The sequence below is a fragment of the Lonchura striata genome, chromosome 26 (assembly GCF_050655825.1).
Source record: "Lonchura striata isolate lonStrDom1 chromosome 26, ASM5065582v1, whole genome shotgun sequence".
Lineage (NCBI taxonomy): Eukaryota > Metazoa > Chordata > Aves > Passeriformes > Estrildidae > Lonchura > Lonchura striata.
This window is the reverse complement of record NC_140728.1, coordinates 7,122,687-7,142,223: the sequence shown is the minus strand read 5'-3', so window position 1 is coordinate 7,142,223 and position 19,537 is coordinate 7,122,687. Positions and strand designations below refer to the sequence as shown.

Genomic DNA, 19,537 nt, shown 5'->3' with positions numbered 1-19,537 from the left:
CAATATAGAGTGTGACATTTTATTTAAAAAAAACTGGGGAAAGTTCCATATTTTTTTAAGAAGTAGGTGCTTGAGCAAATAATGGAGGTACTTTTTTAAAATAAAAATGTAAATGCCACAGTTTACACAGATGGCACGTATGGATTGTATCTTTGGGTATGATGATTTATTTTGTCTTCTCAAAGTGTGTGGCAGTAACTCTTCCATCTACTTCCACTTGGCTTATGGGGATCCTTTTTTTTTTTGTGCTTTCTGATGCACCAGGATTGAAACAGCTTTCCAAAATTGGAGTTAATTTGGGAATCTTTATTATAAGTGGACTATGAGATGCATGAAATGCAGCTTGGGCCTTTTCTGTTGATTGAAATCACAGCTCGAGGCTGCTGTCGTTAGAATTGATGGGATTTCTACAAAGAGAGGTACTGGAATATTTTGTGAGCTGGACTTTGGCAGGATTCAGTCTGGAGTGAGCTCCCCTGCACGCTTGTGCTCACCTGCAATGGGGGATTTTTAGGCTCAGAACACCAGGACACGTGTAAATAATCCTATACAGATTTGTGCAGTGCAAAGCTTGTTTTACATGTAAACGTTCTCCTGGAAGGGTTAAATCATGGCATCTTTGATTCTTCAATTATTTCCTGCTTCCAGTACTGGAGCTGGCTCATTTTGCACATAATAAACTTGCCTCATCTTTTCTTCAAAAAAAAAAAAAAACAAACAAAAAAACCCTAAAAAACAAACCAACAAAAAAACAAGTGCTGTTTCTGTGATATTGTATTACCTGAATCATCCTATTTAACTTTTTTTTTAAAAGTTATTGTTTTGAATTGTTCTGTTCCCGTGGTGGTTTTTTTTTGCTGGTGTGTAATTAAAATAAAATTTTTCTTTCTCTGGTTATTTAATACTTTAGCTGCCTGTAAATATTTCTTGTTAAGTGCTCTGGAATGTGCTGTAGAAGTTGTATTAGCTCAGTTTAAAGCATTGTTTGAAACCCATTTTGGTTGCTTATTTCTATTAAATTAGAAAAACCACTCTTTCAATTTGAGTTTCTTTCTTGCACATCATCAGCTACAGATCTACACCTGGCACAAGACTTTCCTGACAAACACCTGCAGTGTTGAAATAGGGTGAAATTTCGGCTGCAGGAGCCCAGGTGAGCCCAGCTGAGGTTGCAAAAAGTGATTTATCACTTTGATCAACCCCTGGGCACGAAACACAGGGGTTGGGAGGTCTCTGGACCTTCTGCATGCAGTGAAAAAGCTGCACACCTGCAATTCTGGAGCTGCAGTTTGGTGGCTGTGCCTTGAGCTGCTCCCCACCGCTGGTCAATCCCATTTTTGGTGTGGATGTTGCTGCTGGAGCTGTGTCCTGACTTCCCTGCTCAGAGGCAGAGGTGGAACTGAGCTTTGCTGTGCCCAGCCCGACTGTGTCGGAGTCCAGCACATCCCTCTGGCTGTCTCCAGACCCTGGCATCAAGTCAAAAACACCTGTGGCTTCCATTTTAGCCTGTGGAAAAAGCTTTATGAGGAATTACAGGCCACGAGGGTTTGAGTAGTGGCATATTTGAATTAATATAGGAAAGAATATAATATACATATATTATATAATATAATATATTTATATAATATAAAATAATATAAAATAATATAATATATTTATATTATATAATATAAAAGAAATTTGGGGTTTTTAGAATATAATTCAGGGGGTCAAGATGGAGGGATTTGGGCGTGTCCTGGCCTTCTTCTCCTTGCCCTCCATGTCTTGGTGTGATGGTGACACTTTTCTATTGGTTTAAGGCAGAGATTCACAGTCTAACACGGGGCATGGGAATAGATAATAAATTGTAAACACAGACACGTAGTTTTGAGTCTATAAGGTGGGAGCTGCCCGAGGCTCGGGGCAGAATGGCATGGTGGACTTGCTGGGCAGAGCTCAGCAGGTCAGAGAAAGAATGTTTAGATAAGGAGAAATAAACAACCTTGGAAGCGCAATCGGAACATTCCAGGCTCCTTCCTTGGCTGCAGCGGGCTAAGGGAACGAGGACTCTCTCAATCTCGAAGACTCTCCACGATCTCGGGGTCACCCTGACCATCAGAACCCCCAGAAATCCACCAAGCTGCAGCTCTGGACTGGTCTGGCTGGTTCTGGCAGGAGCCAGGAATGATTGCAGCTCCTGCAGCTGAGCACAGACCTGCCCCAAGGAAGGAGAGTGAGTTTGCACCTGTGAAAAATGGGGTAAAGGTGAAAGAAGTTCTGTAAAGTTTAATAAGGGATAAGACACAAAAATCCAGTGCTGGATTCTGCATTTTTCTGACCCAGAGATGGGACAATTGAGAGGAGTTTTAAAAAGTTTCATTCTGTTTTTAGTCTTCTGAACCATCAAAGAAGTTTTTTCCATTCAAGAGAGAGGAGGAAATGTGGGAATGGATTTGTAGAAAATTCTCCAAACCTGACAGAAGGCTCACATAGTGTGCATCTGTATGCAAACACTGAGATAAGAAATGCTGACTTGGAAATGCCATGGAATAAGACAGACATTGAGAGAGAAATGGAACTAGAAACAAGTTTCAAAAATTTTTCTGCAAATCCACTTCCCACATTTCCCCCTCTCTCTTGGAAAATGGAAAAAAACGTCTTTGATGGTTTAGAAGACTAAAAACAGAATGAAACTTTTTAAAACTCCTCTCAATTGTCCCATCTCTGGGTCAGAAAAATGCAGAATCCAGCACTGGATTCTTGTGTTTGGAGTGCTCCTGAGCCAAAGAACTCACAGGTACATCCAAATAGTGTTATCTTTATAACACATATGCATATTCATGTGTGTCATGCATTATTCAGACATTCTCATGAACTTCCTGATATTTTGGGAACTCCTTTTTTTGCCTTCTTCAAACTACATGATGTCCTGGGTGTCAGGTCAATATATTTTATTTCTTCTTGTGTCTCCATCCTGCTGTTTCATATTCTCTGAAAAGGATTTAGTGTGTCTTCTTTAAATTGGCCATGGTATTCTCTAATTGTCCTCTGGTGCTCTGCTTTGTGTCAGGGCTATCCCTTGGACAGGTCGGTCAGTGGATGGCCTTACACTGCTTTTAGTTACACAAAACCCTTTTTTTCCATCTTATGTTTTGCTGAGGTCTATAATAAAATACACTCATCATCATATTATTTCAGTAAGTAATACATAGATATTATATTCATTACACTACTATTTCTATGAGCAACATAGTGCCTACATATTATATGTATTATATTATATTATATTATATTATATTATATTATAATTATATTATATTATATTATTTATAAATATTTTAAACCAGCTACAAATATTTATAGTTGATTATAAATATCTAGATTATAAATATTATATTTCAATAGAATGATTATATTATAATATAACAATATACTATAATATACTATAATGTAATGTAATATAATATAATTAATAAAATAGAATAGAATTTTTATATATAATAAATATTCATAATAAATTCTAACAACATGCAAAATCTAATCCATAAATGTGAAAGCCAATATTATCTGGTCATTTTTCACACACCTCAGCTGAAGTTCCCTTGGAATAATTTTTCTGCAGCCAGTGAGGGAGGGCTCTGGTAACCTGGAATGCCTCCCAGCCTGCAGGGGTGTCTGAACCCCCAGACCAGCTGAAGGCTCTGATCCAGGCAGGTCCCTTCAGGCTCATAGAAACTCCAGTTCTTCTCTCCCTCTTTGTTTGTTCTTTGAGTGCCTGGGGTGGCTGAGTGTCAGCGAGGCTCCGTGATGGGCGCCGTGTTCTAGGAGAGGGTTCAGCGAGCTCAGCTGAAGCTTCTGTTCCTGCTGGAACCAGGCACACCTGCACTCCCTGCACAGAGCACCAGCTGAGTAGGAATGCATGAAATAAAAACCTTCTGAGTCCCTCAGAGAGAGAAAGGAGTGCAGAGATTGAATTGGAACCTTTAGGGAAACTGAAATATATTAAACCACACAGACATGAAGTAGGAGTGTAAAAGCTTTAGTTTGAAGTAAGTAGAAATATATCTCAAGTGCCTTAAGAGACTGTGTTAGCTAGTAAAAACCCCAAAGCTTAAAGTTCAGTTATGTTATTTTTCACAAAATTAACTCAGCTCCAGACAACAAAAACGCAGCAGAACACTGCTTGCATTTCTAGATAGAACAGATAGAACCATTTGCATGGACAGACAGAATGATTTGTGTAGATTTTGGGTAAGAGCTGACACTGCTTTCACACATTAGCAACAAGCCAGGATAGGTGCAGGAAGAATGTTTTAGAATCCTGATTTTAGCTATTGGATGATTGATGAATAAAATCCCCCTGTATTGGGGTGGAAAATAAAAAAAAACTGGTAGTAGCTTCTGCTGCTTCTGCTGGGAACATCAGGACTTTATGGCAGAAAACTTTTGTTATATTCATGCAATAAAAAACTTTACACCAACCAACAACTGCCCCTGTCTCTCTGCAGACCCAAGGCCAGGCAAAGCTCGACACAGGTGGATTGCACCTGAATTGTTGCACTTTCAGCCCAAACCCTGGTGGCACAGCTGGTGCTGGCTCTGCGTGGGCACGAGGGGTGTGAGTGCCCTGCTCAGCCTCCCTGGGGCTGCAGGGCAGCAGGGAGGAGGCTGATGCCTTCTGAGGGCTGAGCTAGGACAGAGCTCAAGAATCAAGCAGGGATTTATTAAAAGGATCTCCTCCATGGATCCACCTTGGGTAGCAAAAGAGCCCAGCCAGGGCTGCACCCAAGATGAACCAAAATGGTCCCAAAATGCACAACTGCTCATGGGGTCTCTCACTTCTATAGGTTCTGCTCCATTTGCACCTTGGAGTTCATTGTCCAATTCCAGCTTTAGCCCATCCAGTCCCATCCTTCTTGTTTTTCTCTCTCCAGCCCACGGTGTTTGTGCTCTTGGGCTGAGATTTGGATCATTGTCCTTGGTCCCCAGCTGGAGCAGGAATTGTTTTGTCTCCCTGCTCTGTTTAAAGAGCTCACCATCCCCTAAAAGGAAGCCCAGACCCACCCACTAAAGCAGCACAGAATCTGAAGAATACAAAAGCTAAACCTGAGGCATCAAGGGGGGTTTTGTTTCTCTGTGCCAGGTGCTGCCTGGCTGTGTCCAGAGCAGCTGGTGCAGTTGGCCTTTGTGGCTGGGCTGGCGGCTGGCATTTGCAGCTCCTCTGTTTGCCTCCACTCAGGCTTGCTTGGATTTTCTTTCTCTTAATGCCCTGGGTTTAATTCTCCTGGCTTTAATTAATTCTTCTGGCTTGCTCCAGTGACACTGAGCTGTTCACCCCATCACACAGTTGCCAATTTTCATTTCAACCCAGGGTGAAAAATCCCATCCCAAAATTCTACCAAGGATTAGAAACGGCTGCTCAACTGTTCAACCCCTTGCTGCTATTGTAGAATTCACATCTGTTACAGAATCCCAGACTGGTTTGGGTTAGAAAAGGCTTTAAACTCATCCAGATCCACCCCTGCCATGGGCAGGGACACCTTCCACTGTCCCATCTTGCTGCAAGCCCCATCCAACCTGGCCTTGGACACTCCAGGCATGTGGATACCCTGCAGACACAGATGATTTTGGAGTTACTGCTGTCTGAAGGTTGAGATGATGGGTTTGGATCTTCTCCAGAGCATTGATCTTCCTTCCCCTGATTAATCTCCCTCCCGATGTGAGCTCTGGGTCTCTCCAGTGCCTGAACAGGCTCACAGGGGCTGAACTGCACTCCTGACTGTTCCTGTGACCATTGCTCAGTGTTGGTGGAGCAGATGGAGCAGAACAAAGCATTTAAGGCTGAGCAAACTGCTCTTGGCCAAATTACCTTCCACTGCTTGCCACGGGCTGCAGCACAGTGCTGGCTGATCTCCACCTGGGTTAATGCTTGGGCACCAGCAAAATGTTTGCTAAATTAGCAGGGTTTAAAAGCTGGGCTATAAACTCCTGCTCCTCTCATTGACACAGCACATGAGCACGTTCAGCACAGAGCCTCAGCGAGCAGGTGGCACAAGTCTGGGTCACAGTGGCTGAGGGTGCTGGGGGACCCCTCACCAGGGAGCAGGCAGAGTGTGCTGGGCTCTGGCTGCTGCTTCATCCTGGCACTGATATTCTTCTTCCATCCCTGGGAGCGTCCAAGGCCAGGCTGGAAAGGGCTTGGGATAGTGGAAGGTGTCCCTGCCCATGGCAGGAATGGGATGAGCTTTAAGGTTCCTTAAAAACCAGACTGTTTTGGGATTCTGTGATCTGCCACCTGGCCTTTTTTGCACCCCCAGCACTGCCCAGGGGCAGATTTGCTGCTGTTTGTGCAGCTCAGCCCCTGCCCTCCCTCAGACACAACCTCTGAGGCTGGGCAGGATGAGCCACCCCAGCCAAACCTGTCCAGCAGCTGCTGGCTGAGAGTATCTTTACTTTTTTTGGTCTTGTGTATCAGAGCCAAACCAAAAGCCTTTTGTGGTGGAAGAATTGCTCTGAAGTGTTTGGAAATGACATCTTTTGAAGATTTCCACCACGGTGGGGATATGGGGCTGGGGTACACCTTTGGGCTGTGCTGTGGACAATGGGATCTGCATTGCAGTGTTCATCTGTTTCACATCACCTTCCTGCCAGGAAAAAGAGAGCTCTGAAAGTGCCTGGAACCCCCACTCGTTAGGAATTTTCTTTTGGAGCTGTGTTTGGTGCAGTTCTACAGCTACCACCAGGCACAGCAACACGGTCTGTGCCCTGGATCTAACAGGGGTTTGCTGCTGACTGCAGAACGAGGTGAAAAATTCCAAACTGAAGTCCTGTTTCCTCTCTGGGTTTGTGTCCCCAGGAAATCCAAATTGAAAATTCTTCATCTTCTCTATTTGCACTAAATGTTTCCAGAGGAAGATGTTGCAACAAGCAGGGCCCAGGCTCAGGGTGCATTCTTCCTAAATCAGACAGATTTGGAGGCAGATTTGGAGGCAGATCATCTGCCAGCCCGGGTTTGGTCAGCTCAGGAGCTCAGGGAAGGTGCTGGTACTTCAGGGATGGGGTGGGAAGCATGGAGAGCTCTGGATAACCGTGAAGGCAGGTGCACCATCCTGCCAAGAATCCCCAAATTAACTGCTCATTCCTTAAAATCTGCTGCCCGGATGGCGGCAGCAGATGGTGCTGTGAACACAGAGCTCTGCACGCCGGGCTCCGAGGGAGCAGGAGCTTTTCTGGGGCGGAAACTCCCGAATTTGGGTTCTGCAGGTGGGCAGGGAGCAGCCCCCAGAGATGCCCAGCGTGGCCCATGGAGGGGCTGGGAAGGAGCTTTGAACAGAAAGGTTCACCCCGAGGGAAGAGCTCTGCCCTGCCCTGTGGGAAACGCTGGGCTCCAGGATGGCTTGGATGGATGGAGATGAGGGATCTGAAGGCTGTTCTTACAATATCAGGTTTATTAGGGATGGAGAAAGGTCCTGCTTGGAGCTGCCAGACACAGCACGGGGCAAGGCCTGAGGGGATGAGGGAGGGGAGAGACCAGGGGTGGAGAGGATGCTCCAGGAGAGGGTGGAAGTTCTAAGAGAGTGGGGATTCCAAGAGAGGGGAAGATCCAAGAGGGCGTCTGGCCCCTCGGAGCCCCTTATCAGGGGGCTTCAAGGTGGGCTGGAACAAGACTTGGGCCAATGGGGTCACAGACTCCTGATGTTTCAGGGGAGGGTTACAGGTGTGGGATGAACAGTACATTTTGGGGTGAGATGGAACAGTCCATTTGACTTTTGGATCTATCTGTAGGTAAAGGTACTGTCCAGCCAGTAGGGGGGATTTTTTTCATCTGGGCTGTACTGTTGTAAATCTTTTGCCAGGCAATTCTATTTATCCATTCTTTCCAACACTGCCCCACCTGCCCCCTCCCAGGGCCCTGCTGGAGGGGGCTGCAGCCTGGGGGTTCAGTCATTTCTGCCCCTCCCAGCCTCACAGAGCTGCGGGTGTGTGAGCAGAGCTGCTGGGGAAAGCTGGGGATGCCCAGCACCCTCTGGAGAAGAACCTTTCCCTGATCTCCACCCTGACCCTGCCCTCACACAGCTCCAGCCCTTCCCTGGGTGCTGTCCCTGTCACAGAGAGCAGAGATCTGCTCTCTTCCCCCCAGGAGGAAGCTGTAACTGCAATGAGGTCTCCCCTCAGTCTCCTCCAGGCTGAGCACCACCAAGGAACTTCTCATCTGAAATCTTCCAGGCATGGAGCACAGCTCTGGGTGCTCTCTGCACTGCTGAGACCTGCTCCTCAGCCACTTTCTGCCTCTCAAAGTCTTGGTTTGGGCTCCTTTCCGTGAGCAGGGCTGGTACCCAGGGCAGTCCCTGCACAGGTTTGCCCTGAGGTCTGAGCCCTCCTGCAGGCAGGATCTGATGCTCCTCCTGGCCTTGTGTGTCCTTGGTGCTGAGCAGAGCTGAGGCCAGGGGAGATCTCAGCCTGCCAGGGGTCTCAGATCTGGAGTTTTGGGTGAAATCAGGCCCTGCAATGGCTGTTGGGTGTGTGGACCCTGCTTGGAGTGTTAATAACAGCTGTGGCTGGACTTTCCCTGTGTCCATCTCCTCCTGCTGCCCTGCACTGAACAGAAGGATGGGTATAACCACCTGGAATGAGCGAAGGAACAGGCAGAGCCAAAATCTGGAATACTGAGACATTTTGGCTCTTCCTTCATTACTCACTGGCAGAGCTGATGGGGCTGTGGGTACCTGTGTGTGCTCTGGGTCTCCTGATGAAGTTGCAGCGTGTTCCTGCTTTTACCAGCCTCGTGCAATGCTCTCCTGCCCCCTGGAAAAGCTGATTAATCCGAGTGTGTAGTCAGCATTCAGTCCTCTGCTGTGCTGTCTGGGAGTTCTCTTTCCCAGTTAGGTGTCCAGGAAAACCTCAGCCTGCTCTTTGTTAACTCCTCCACTTCCCAGTTGCCTTTCCCAGCAGGAAATGTGGTGCTGCAGCTTCAGGGTGGACGTCAAACCAGTTTAATCTCCTGCCCAATTATAATCAGCCTAATTCTCCTGCAGTTACAGAGCCAGGGTCCTTCTAGTGGCTGAGCAGAGCATCAGTGTGCCAGGCCACCTTATTTGCTGCTGGCTGTTGAAAACTAAATTCTGTGGAGAATAATTCAGTTATGCTGGTGGGTCTGGAGACTCTGTCCTGCCCTGTGGTTCCAAGGATCTCTCTCCTTCTTGCCTTTCCTGGGTGATGGGCACAGCAAGTGGCTTCACAGGAAGGATTTCTGGCTGCAGAATCATGGATGAAATGTGATTTATTTGTGCCATATTTGAAAGATGGCAGAGCTTCATCCAAATCAAGACCTGTATCCTCAGTTCCCTGATGAGTTATTTCTTCCTTTTGACTCAACAACGTTTTTCCTGTTTGCTCCTGAGTTCTCAGAGTCACAGAATCACAGAGTGGTTTGGGTTATCGGACCTTAGAGTCCATCCCTTTGCAGCCCTGCCCTGGTGCTGGGCTCTGAGGGCAGTGCTGGGAGGATGTCTGACTGTCAGACAGCAGATAAACTCAGCAAACAGCTCTAAAGCTAACAGCAGGGTGCCCTTGTCTCTTGTCATTTAGAGCCTTGGGGAATAATGTTATCAGTAAATAAAGATACTTAAAAAAAAAAAAAATCCCAGTGAACTCTTTTAGCCCTGGGAGCTGATGCGGGCAGGAGCAGCCAACACCCCACAGAGAATTCCCCTGCACCATCCCCTCGCCCCATCCCAGCCTTTCTGCGGGGTGAGTCCTCGAAGGTTGGAACCTTTGTGTTTGGGAAAGCAGCCTGTGAATCTTCTCCTTCCCTCCCAAACCATCCCATTGCTGTGGGCTCTCCTGCTCTGCCATGGGCAGCTGGCAAGGACAGCTTTATTCCAGACTGGGGTGTCTCTTTTTGGGGGTGTGGAGCTCTGGGGAAGCAGATGCAGCAGGAACCAAAGCTGGGCAAGGCCCACGTGCTGCGTGGCTCAGCTGAACCCGGTTATTTCTCCACGAGGGTCCTTGGGGACATGGTTGCCAGCACAGCTGTCATTTAGGATTCTGTCTGTTGTCACCTGTGGAAGGAGATTATTAACTAGTGAAGTGATTGACAAGGGCTTTCTCTTTTTTCTTTTTATTAATAGGAGTATTGCAAACGCTGCTCTGGGCTCCCAGGGGAGCTCCCTGCAGAGGAGGCTCTGAGGGTGAGCTGGATGTGTAAACAGCTCCTCCACGCACATCCACACGTCTCCAAGCAGGAGAAAACACTGGGATTGCTGGCTCTGAGTCTGGAGAAAGAGGTTTGGGATGGCTGAGAGGGATCAGCTGGGAGTGGCTGTGACCCACAGCCCTCCCAAGGGCTGGAAGGTTCCTGGCAGAGCAGGGGAGAACGGGGATAAGGAACTTGGTCAAAGACTCGGCTCCTTGAGGGTGTTGGTGGGAAGCACCAGCCCAGGAAAAGCAGCTCCTGCACATCCACGCTCCTCTCTGGAGGCTGCTGGAGCAGGTTAATCAAGGAGCTCTCAGGTTTCTTTTCACATGTTAATATCCTCCTGAAATAAAAACATTACAGCGTTTTCTCTCCCAGGCACAATTGTGCACCATAGGTTTTGTTTTCTCTGTTATAAAATACTGCTATTTTTATTACTTGTATTTCTACTGGGAGAGATAAAAATAACCAGAATACAGCAAATACTTTGTTAGCACACTGGGGGGGGGGGGGGAAAAACCCCCAGCTTATAACTCCGTATTTCCTATTACAGACAGCAACTTAGAGTGTTTCTTCCAGAGGGCTGAGATTAAGGATGTCCTGCTTTGCTTTTTGGTTTCCATGAAAACACTCATGGCTTAAAGCCTGGATTAATTCCAAGGAATGTGGGGCTTGGGACCTCCTGCCCTCCCTGCCAGGTGTTACTGGAAGGTGGCTGCAGATGGATGTGTTCAATCTCTGACTGTGCAGACACATGGAATTTATCCAGGGCCTTTTATCCAGCCTTCTCCTCTTTACTGCTGGAAATGGTGCTGAGATAAAGCCATATGCTGTGTGGAGTGGGGATGTTTCAAAGCTAAAGATCCCTCATTTCATGGCTGCTGGAGCTGGGGATCAATGGCCAAAGCCTCGTCCTGCTCTGGAAACCCTGAGTGCCACCTGGAACCTGCTGGGATTAAATGGCAAAGGGCTCCTCCTGCTCCCCTGAGCTGCAGTGGCTGAGCAGGATGTGAGAGCAAAGGCTTCCCAGGAATCTTTAGCACTTTATAACCAAGGACAAATTTTAATCTCTCTTCTGGGTTCTGACACCAGCACTTTATTGGCCTTCAAAGAAACTGCAGTCTTTTAAAAATAAATTATGCAGTGACACTGATAGAGGTGTCCATGCACAGAAGGCTGAAATGAGACCCTAAAAGCAGCAGTTTTTCATCTGCTCTCAGAGAAAGGATGTGTTAATATTGATCATTAACTTTTAGGCAAAGGCCAGCTTGAGCCTTCTGACAGCCCTGGACCAACAACAGCCATGGTGACCTGGGGGAGGCAGGATTAACTCTTTGAGTCAGGGAGAGGAACTGAAATGGGCCTAATCCCAGCCTAATGCTCGTTCCAGGGATTTGCTGCCATAATCTTCCTAAAATTTATGTCCTAAATCAGCCCAGCTTGCCAGGCTGACAGAGGCTGACAGCCCTGGCTGGCACCAGGCTGCCAAGGCATGGAGCCATGGAGCACCTGAGCTGGAAAGATCTGCCAGGACCACCCAGTGCAGCTCCTGTCCCTGCACAGACACCCCAAAATCCCACCCTGGGCACCCCTGGAGCACTGTCCAAACTCTCCTGCAGCTCTGGCAGCCTCGGGCTGTGCCCATTCCCTGGGGAGCCTGGGCAGTGCCAGCACCTCTGGGGAAAGAACCTTTCCTGATCTCCAGCCTGACCCTCCCCTGGCACAGCTCCAGCCCTTCCCTGGGTCCCTGGTACCTCAGCCAGGCCAGGCTTTCACTCCATTCATTTTCTTGAGGCTGTGGCTGGTGTTAAAGGCAGCTTTGGAAGGTCAGAGCTCCCTGAGCTCCCTGGACAATGGATTTGAGCACAGCTCAGCTGATACCATCAGCCATCTGATGCTGCTGGAGCAGAAATGGATTTTTAGAGCTTCCAGCCCTGCCAAATCAGGATCTGACTCTTCACCTTGAGGATATGCAAAGATTCCAGGTCAATAAAATGTATTTCAGAAGCCTCACCACCAGGAAAGAGCTTTTGGTGGTAGTCCTGCCTCTGGAACTCTTCCTGCCGGGATGCACACAGCTCCAAATCCCCCTGCCCCTGGCTCCAGCTTTGTGTGCAACACAGCATAGTCCAAGATGCCTCTTGGAATTGGAGCTTTTCAGGACACAGAGCCACATTTCCTTGCTCTGAATCCAATGAAGCCAGCCCTGCACAGAATGCCTCGCTGGCACTGCAGGACAGGAGCTGGCAGCCGGGACTGCCACCCCCTGCCACTGTGGCCTTTGGGCTGAGCAGCTTCCTCCCAGGCTGTGCCCAGGAGGGAAATGTGTGATTTATCTTTAAACTCCTCATCTCAGAGTGCGCTCATGGCACAGCCCAGGGATTTTCATTCTAGGCTACAAATTCAGCTCCTTCCTTCCTTCCTTCCTTCCTTCCTTCCTTCCTTCCTTCCTTCCTTCCTTCCTTCCTTCCTTCCTTCCTTCCTTCCTTCCTTCCTTCCTTCCTTCCTTCCTTCCTTCCTTCCTTCCTCCCTCCCTCCCTCCCTCCCTCCCTCCCTCGTTTCCTCCCTCGTTTCCTCCCTCGTTTCCTCCCTCGTTTCCTCCCTCGTTTCCTCCCTTGTTTCCTTCCGTCCTTCCTCATTTACTCCCTTTTTTCCTCGTTTCCTCTCTCCCTCACTTCCTTCCTCATTTCCTCCCTTTTTACCTTCCTCTTTTCTTCTCTTTTTTCCTCCCTCTCTCCCTTTTCCCCTTCCTCTTTTCCTCCCTTTCTCCCTTCCTTCCTGGATATTCAAGCAGCAGAGGATCTGTAATAAAATAACTCCTCCCAACCCCCAAATTTCCAGGGAATGCACAGCCAGGAGCGACTCAGAACACAGGAGGAGGGAACCAGCATCTCCTTTATATTTCTGCTGTTGCTCTGTGCAGCAGATTTGTAAGTAATTGCTTTTTAAACTAATTGTGTTGGACTTCAACTGAATCTACCTCGCTGTCTCCATAGGATAAGGTGCTCTCCTCCTCCGTGCAGGTGAGGGACACACCCCTGCTCTGTGCAGGCAGGAATGAGGTGAAGATTTTGGCTTTCTCTCTGTTCACACAGCTACACCACCCTGGAGGAGCGTGTGGAGGCACAGCAATGCCCAAGTGTTGTGTTTATCCACAGATGACTCGGCGCCGTTGCCAAAGGATCCAGATCCGCGTCATTTTTCCTGGCAAGAAGCTCTGGATCCTTTGTGAGCTGTTTCCAATTATTATATTAACTGGGAAAGTAAACAATGCCATGCTATTAGATAGAGCTGGCACAAAGAAATGCTGCTGCTCCCTCTCCAGACTTGGTTATTATTAAGAAATAAAAATATCAGCTTCAAATAGATCCTAATGCGGATTAAATGAACAGCGAGTTCTGTCTCAGCTGGAAAAATATAGCTGTGATTCCAGCTTAGTGGCACATTCGTGGAATCATGGAATGGTTTGGGTTGGGAGGAATCTTGGAGCTCATCCCCTTCCAGCCCCTGCCATGGGCAGGGACACCTGCCCCTGGCCCGGGTTGCTCCAGCCCCGAAATAAATCCCTTCCAATGGAAATGTCTGGAGCACACCGCCCTCATCAATCCAATTGCAGCGTGCTGTGAAACCTCCCAGTTCCTCAAATGTTTGTGCAATACTGTCTCTGGTGCTTGGCTTCTGCTTTACTGCAGGGAAAATGATGCTCTTTTGTGGCTCTCGGTTTTTAGGAATTTTCCCACTCCCTGCTTTTCTCTCTGAGCAGCCTCGAGCTGCCACAAGTTTCAGTTTTCCTTCTTTCCTTGCAGTTTTAATTCCTTTTGTGCTCCTGCCCTCAGGGGTTATTTCAGAGGTAATTCAAGAGCTGCTGTGTTGCCTGTAACTCATTTCTTTGTTGAGCCTGTTGAGCCACTTTCTCCCGAAGTTTACTCCACTGCCAGCCCTTCTGGGGCCGCTGCTGCTGCGTTTAACTCCTGGCTCTGCCTCTCCAGCTGTGACCCCAGGCCACTGGACAGGAGCAGGGGGAAGAGAAATGCTGAGATAAAAGGGAGAGGCATCCACACTTCCCTGCACGCCAAGGGCAGGCAGCTGCAGGGAAAGCTCTGCCAGACACAGGAAACCCAAAATTTCCACCCAAAATGCCAAGGGGGATGTGGATGAGACATCACTGAGTTCTGCCAGCTCCCTGGGATTTGGGGAATTATCTCCTTCTCATGCTGGGAGGTGGAAACACAGCTCGGGGAGCAGTTTGGGGTCCAAGTGGCAGCTCAGCCTGAGGCAGCTGGAAAATGGAATTTCTGGAGCTGCCCTGAGGGGTGGAGGGAGCTGCAGGGTCTGGGGTGGGATTTGACTTCTCCAAAGTGGGATCTTCTCAGCAGGACATGAGAGGGAAAATCTGTGCCCCAGCTGCTGGGTGTGTGTGGCTGTGGGAGAGGAGAATTGGGAACCAGAAAATCAAACAGTGTTTGGATTTTCAGCTTCCACCTGACTCTTTCCCAGCCTTCTGTGCTGGACAATAAAGAGTGTGTGTGACATAAATTCAAAGGTACAAGGTGTAAAAAAAGTCTGGCTTTTGTTCTGAAGGAATATTTGTTGAGAGTATGGATGCAGGATCTTCTGTTACTGCTATTGAGCAAGCCTGGAATCCTCTGATATGTAAATCAAGGTGAATATTTGACCCAAGGTGACTTTAAATTTAAAAGTAAAAGTTCTTGGTATTACCCTTGTAATAAAATTACCCTTTTTTCCCCCAAATAATTGAATTTTATTATTGATTTCTGTGTTACAAGCTCTCAATTGGGCATTAACCTTTTTCAAAGAGTTTAGCTGTGATGTTTTTTTGTCTGTTGAAACCTCTTTAAGATAAATTCAAATTTCAAATGCAAGACTTGACTGATATATTCCAGAATTCCTCTCTTGGTGGCAGTTTTGGTGGCTCAGGCAGAAACTGTTGCTGTGCTGGAGACATGACGTGATGCCTGGGGCTCATTGCATCCCCTTGGGTACAAATCCTTTGATTTTGGGACTCTGGGACATGAATACCCCAGGGCAGGCAGTGAGAGGAGGAGCAGAGAAGAGGAGCTGTTCCCTCCCCAGCCAACTAGATGTTGTATGGACCCAAAGATCAGGTTTGAGGCATCATTTGATCCTCAAATTTCTTAAAAAATAAATGTGTGAGTGTCTTTATGGAGTTTGTCATCTAAATGTAAAGCAAACTCTGCCTGAGCTTTAGGGCACAGGTTGGACTTGATGATCTTAGAGGTCTCTTCCAACCTCATTATTCTGGGATTCTGGGATTCTGTGATCTCTGGGAAGTTACTGGTTTAGCTCCCAGCGTCTGACTCTCTCCCCAGTAAACACAGACCTTTGGAGCTGCTGGTGCTGGCTGCAGGTGGCAGGTGACAAACACCTTCAGGAGGAGCTCTCAGTGTGCAGCTCTGCCTCACTGTTTGCAGCAGCAGCTCATGGAGCACTGGCCAGGACAATGTTTAATTAAAAGCCTCTCTTTGTGACCAGTTACTGGGTTAATAAAAGGTTTCACTCACGTTGTCCTGGCAACAGAAGTTTTTGGGAGGAGCAGAGCTTGGCGGGTAAGTGGCTTTGCCAGACAAGGTGCCAGTGGGGACAGCAGGGATGTGGTGGTGACGAGTCCAGAAATCCTTGGTCTGGCCAAGGAGGGACCAGAGTGGCCAGAAGGACCCTGCTGCAGCTTTCCAGGGGTGCTGGGCAACACCTCTGTGCTCCTCAAGTGCCACCCAGACCCTTTGTGTCACACCAGCCCCAGAGCTGGAGGAACTGTCCAGCCTGGGAATGGGGTGTGGAGCAGGTTCTGTGCCCAGGGCAGCCTGTGCTGTCCTGGGTGCTGGTGCCACCCCTGGGATGCTCTGCTGTGACAGCTCCCAGTGCTCCAGCAGGTCATTAACAAAAGCACAAACACCATCTGAGCACGCCTTGCTGTGCTGTGGGGCTGAGGGACCTGTGCAGCCTCAGCCCTGGCTCTCCACAATGCTCATTAGGTTTGTACAAGCTGCAAGAAGTCATCCTGCTGTACATAATTTTAATTGCCTGCTCCACAATTGCCTGTCAAATATATGCTCTGTCGCGTGGCATGACCTGCCTGCTAAATTGCAACAGGAATAAAAAAAAAAATACTACGGAAAGTAAAAGGGAAAAAAACCTAATTATGAACTAGAATGGCATTCTCAATCTCTATTGCCACCTGCAGCCTGCTGTGGCAGGACAGCACAAACAGATCAATAAAACCCGCAGCTTTTCTTCTGCGCCTTTGGCAGTTGTGAGGAGTTTGTGCGGTGTTTGTGGGAGCGCTCCGGTTCCTCCTCTCCGCTGTGTCTCAGCCTGGAGGTTTCACCGCTCGTTTTCATTGCCAAAATCCAGGGTTGGGACGCCCAACTCCGCGCCCGCAGAGAGGGCAGCAGCGAAAGGGTTAAAAGGAATGCTCTGGGCTGCAGCTTCCCCGCGTCTCGTGCGGAGGGCACGGATCGGAGTTTGGTAGGAGGTTCTTTGCCGGGAGCAGCCTTGGCAGCGAGCAGAGCTGTGATCTCAGAGGCCATGAGGCTCCGGGAGCGCCGGGGGCTGCGGGCTCGGGCTGCGGGCGGCGCCGCGTGTCCCGGCGGGCGCTGCCGCGGCCGCGCGTGGGACCGGAGCGAAGCCGCTCCCGTGCCGAGCGCCGAGCCCAGCCTCTCCTCCCACTGAGACTTTCCCAAAGAGCGGAGGCAGCGGAGGATGCGCGGGGGGCCATGAGCGCTCCCAGGGAGGATGGCCGCTGTCGCAGGGCCATCAGCATCCTCACCGAGCTGTGCCAGAAGAAAAGCCTGCCCGGCTTGGACCTGGACACCTGCAGGGAGTTCCTCCTGCTGCCTTCTGACCAGAGCCTGATTATCTCCGAGCCAGGTACGGCCCCTGCTCCCGTCTGCCGGAGGATGCTCGTGGAAGGCAGGAGGGGCATCCGTGCCCTACAGGGGAGGAAAAGGTTTGGGAGACCCGTGTTAGACCCTCTGGGAGGGTTCCTTCCCTTCCCACATGTTCCACGGTGAAGTTTTGGGTCAAGTCCTGCCTCACCTGTTGATGGCTGCACGGGGGGACAGCCAGGATAAAGTTCCTGAGATAAAGTTCCTGTGAAAGATCCTTTTCCAAAAACACAGACTCCTGTCCTGTATGAAACAAGAGCAAACCAACAAAAAGCAGTAGAGAGCCTGCTTGAGCCGCTGGGATGGCAGGAACTGATTGGTGTTGGAGAAATGGAGGGAATCACACGGACTGCGTGGATTTCTGTTCATCAGGAAGGGACCTTGGTGTACTTCCATGTGTGTGTTCTACCTTCCCTAAGGATTGCCTGAGTTGTTCCTGGTCGGGCTGTAGAGCCAGGGAGGGACTCTGGTGTGTCAGGGATGAGTCAGGAGCAGGAATTCTGCTCCAGGAGCAAAGGGACAGCTCCGTGTTGCAAAGTGGGGAATTTTCCCAACACCTATTCTCCCAGCTGCTCACTCCAGAGAGATCTCCTGCTGCCACTTCAGATGACATTGGCAGGGGCAGTTGGAACCCAGGCTCATGTGCTGAGGAGCAACACCCCAAATCTCACAGCTTTTAGAATTGTTAGTAACCTGCTCAAAGTTGTTTGTTTGTGTATTCCAACATTTTCATAGAGGGTTTCTTCTAAGGTTCCTAAGTTTCCTCTAAGGCAAGGATCTGTGGAATTCCAGCGTTTTTACACCATGAATTTTCACAAACTCTCCTCCTCTGCTGAGCACACTGTGCAGAGCCCCCGTGCGGCACAGCTGCCCATCAATCCCTGTCCAGGGCTTTCTGTGTCACCTTCCCTCCCTCTCTCCTTCCCCTCTCTGCCAGGATCTCATGCTGGGATGCAGCTGGCACCCCCAGGGCACAGGGCACCAGGATTCTGCCAGCCCTTGGTTTGCAGTGGTGCTTCCAGCACGGCTTTGCTGATAGCTCCAGGCAAACACCCTCCCTCCACATCCCACTTTGCCTGTAACTTAATTCTCTTCTTCAAATGAGTTTGTTTTAAAGCTGCCTGTTCTGGAGGCCTCTTACCATGGCCGGTTGTGTCCTTACACATCACATCCCATGCAGCTATTGCAAATAGAGCAAACAGCTTGCAAACTTATTGCATCGATTTGGAATTCTTTACCTTGCACCAAAATGAACATTTTCCTGAGTCTGCAGCAGAAATACTCCTCACTGCTCTTGTTCTGTATAGATATGACAGGTCTGCATTTGTTTGCACAGCCTGTCCAGGACCTCATGTTCATGTCGGGATCACATCATCATCATCATCATCATCATCATCATCATCATCATCATCAGCCTTTAGCACAGGGAATGTCTGTGTGCTCTGAGCTGTGGTCAGCCCCAGTGCCCCGGGCGAGCTGTGCTGGGCTGGCTGCACGAGCAGCCAGGGCTGTTGTCTCTGCTCTGCATGACTGGGCCCATTTTTATGTCTAGACAGCACAGAGGACACAGTTTGGGCCTGACATGTACTAATATTTCTCAGTTCCTGCCTGTAAAGCTGCTCCAGCAAGGGGAAAAAATCTGTTTGCATCAAGTGTTTACTACCACAGTCACAGAGGTACGATGCCTTCCCCATCAGCGTCTGGATGTTGATTTAATTATCTGCACTGATGCTTTGTCCATTTTATCCCGAGGTCTCACGTGGAGCAGATTTGCTGTGGTCTGGCTGCAGTCCTGTGTTCAGAGCCATCCTCACAAAGCAGGCAGGGGGAAGGTGGGGCTGTGTGGAGGTGAGCAGATGGCAGCAGGCAGGTGCTGTGTCAGGAGCAGGGCAGAGGAGCCCTGCCCTGCTGGAGTGTCCCTGTGCGGGCAGCACAGCCCCGGCAGCCAAACGCCAAATTTGCTGGAGTCAAACTGGCCTCATTTGTCATCATCATGTGGAGTCTCCGGCTTCTCGGGCAGTTTGTTGCCTCCTGGATAAATCTATTTAGTACTGGCTGGATCAGCTTGGCTTGTGGAGTGTCCTGCTGGAGTTCAGGTTGAAGGAAGCACTGCCAAAGGTGCTCCTGCACAGCTCAGCACAGGGGCAGCTTGGTCTTTTCTGCTGTTTCATGCGTGGATGGGGAGCAGTATCCTCAGGGAATGTGTGGAGCCAGGTATCATCACCCTTCCTGAACTGCATCCAAGAGTGGAAAAAACCTGTGAATATAACAATACTACTGTATAGTTTATGTAAGAGTAAGTTTCTGTGCGGTGTTAATTTTTTTTTTCAACCATTCTGGACTGAGTGGCTGAAAGGGCTGCTGTGGATGGAGTGGATGCACCTCTACTCCCTGGTTATGTAACAGCTGAATCTCCTCCTCACAGCCAAGAAGAGCA

The 19,537-nt window shown here is 48.9% G+C and overlaps 1 protein-coding gene across 1 annotated transcript in view; it reads left to right on the top strand.

Annotated features, from left to right (window-relative positions):
- The first annotated feature begins 16,740 nt into the window (after positions 1 to 16,740).
- Positions 16,741 to 19,537, top strand: part of SYT6 (synaptotagmin 6) — a 36,998-nt gene continuing 34,201 nt past the window's right edge. Inside the window, exon 1 of the mRNA XM_021535298.4 lies at positions 16,741 to 17,083. Coding sequence (XP_021390973.1) covers positions 16,930 to 17,083 — 154 coding nt within the window. The 5' untranslated portion in view covers positions 16,741 to 16,929. The remainder of the gene's footprint in view (positions 17,084 to 19,537) is intronic.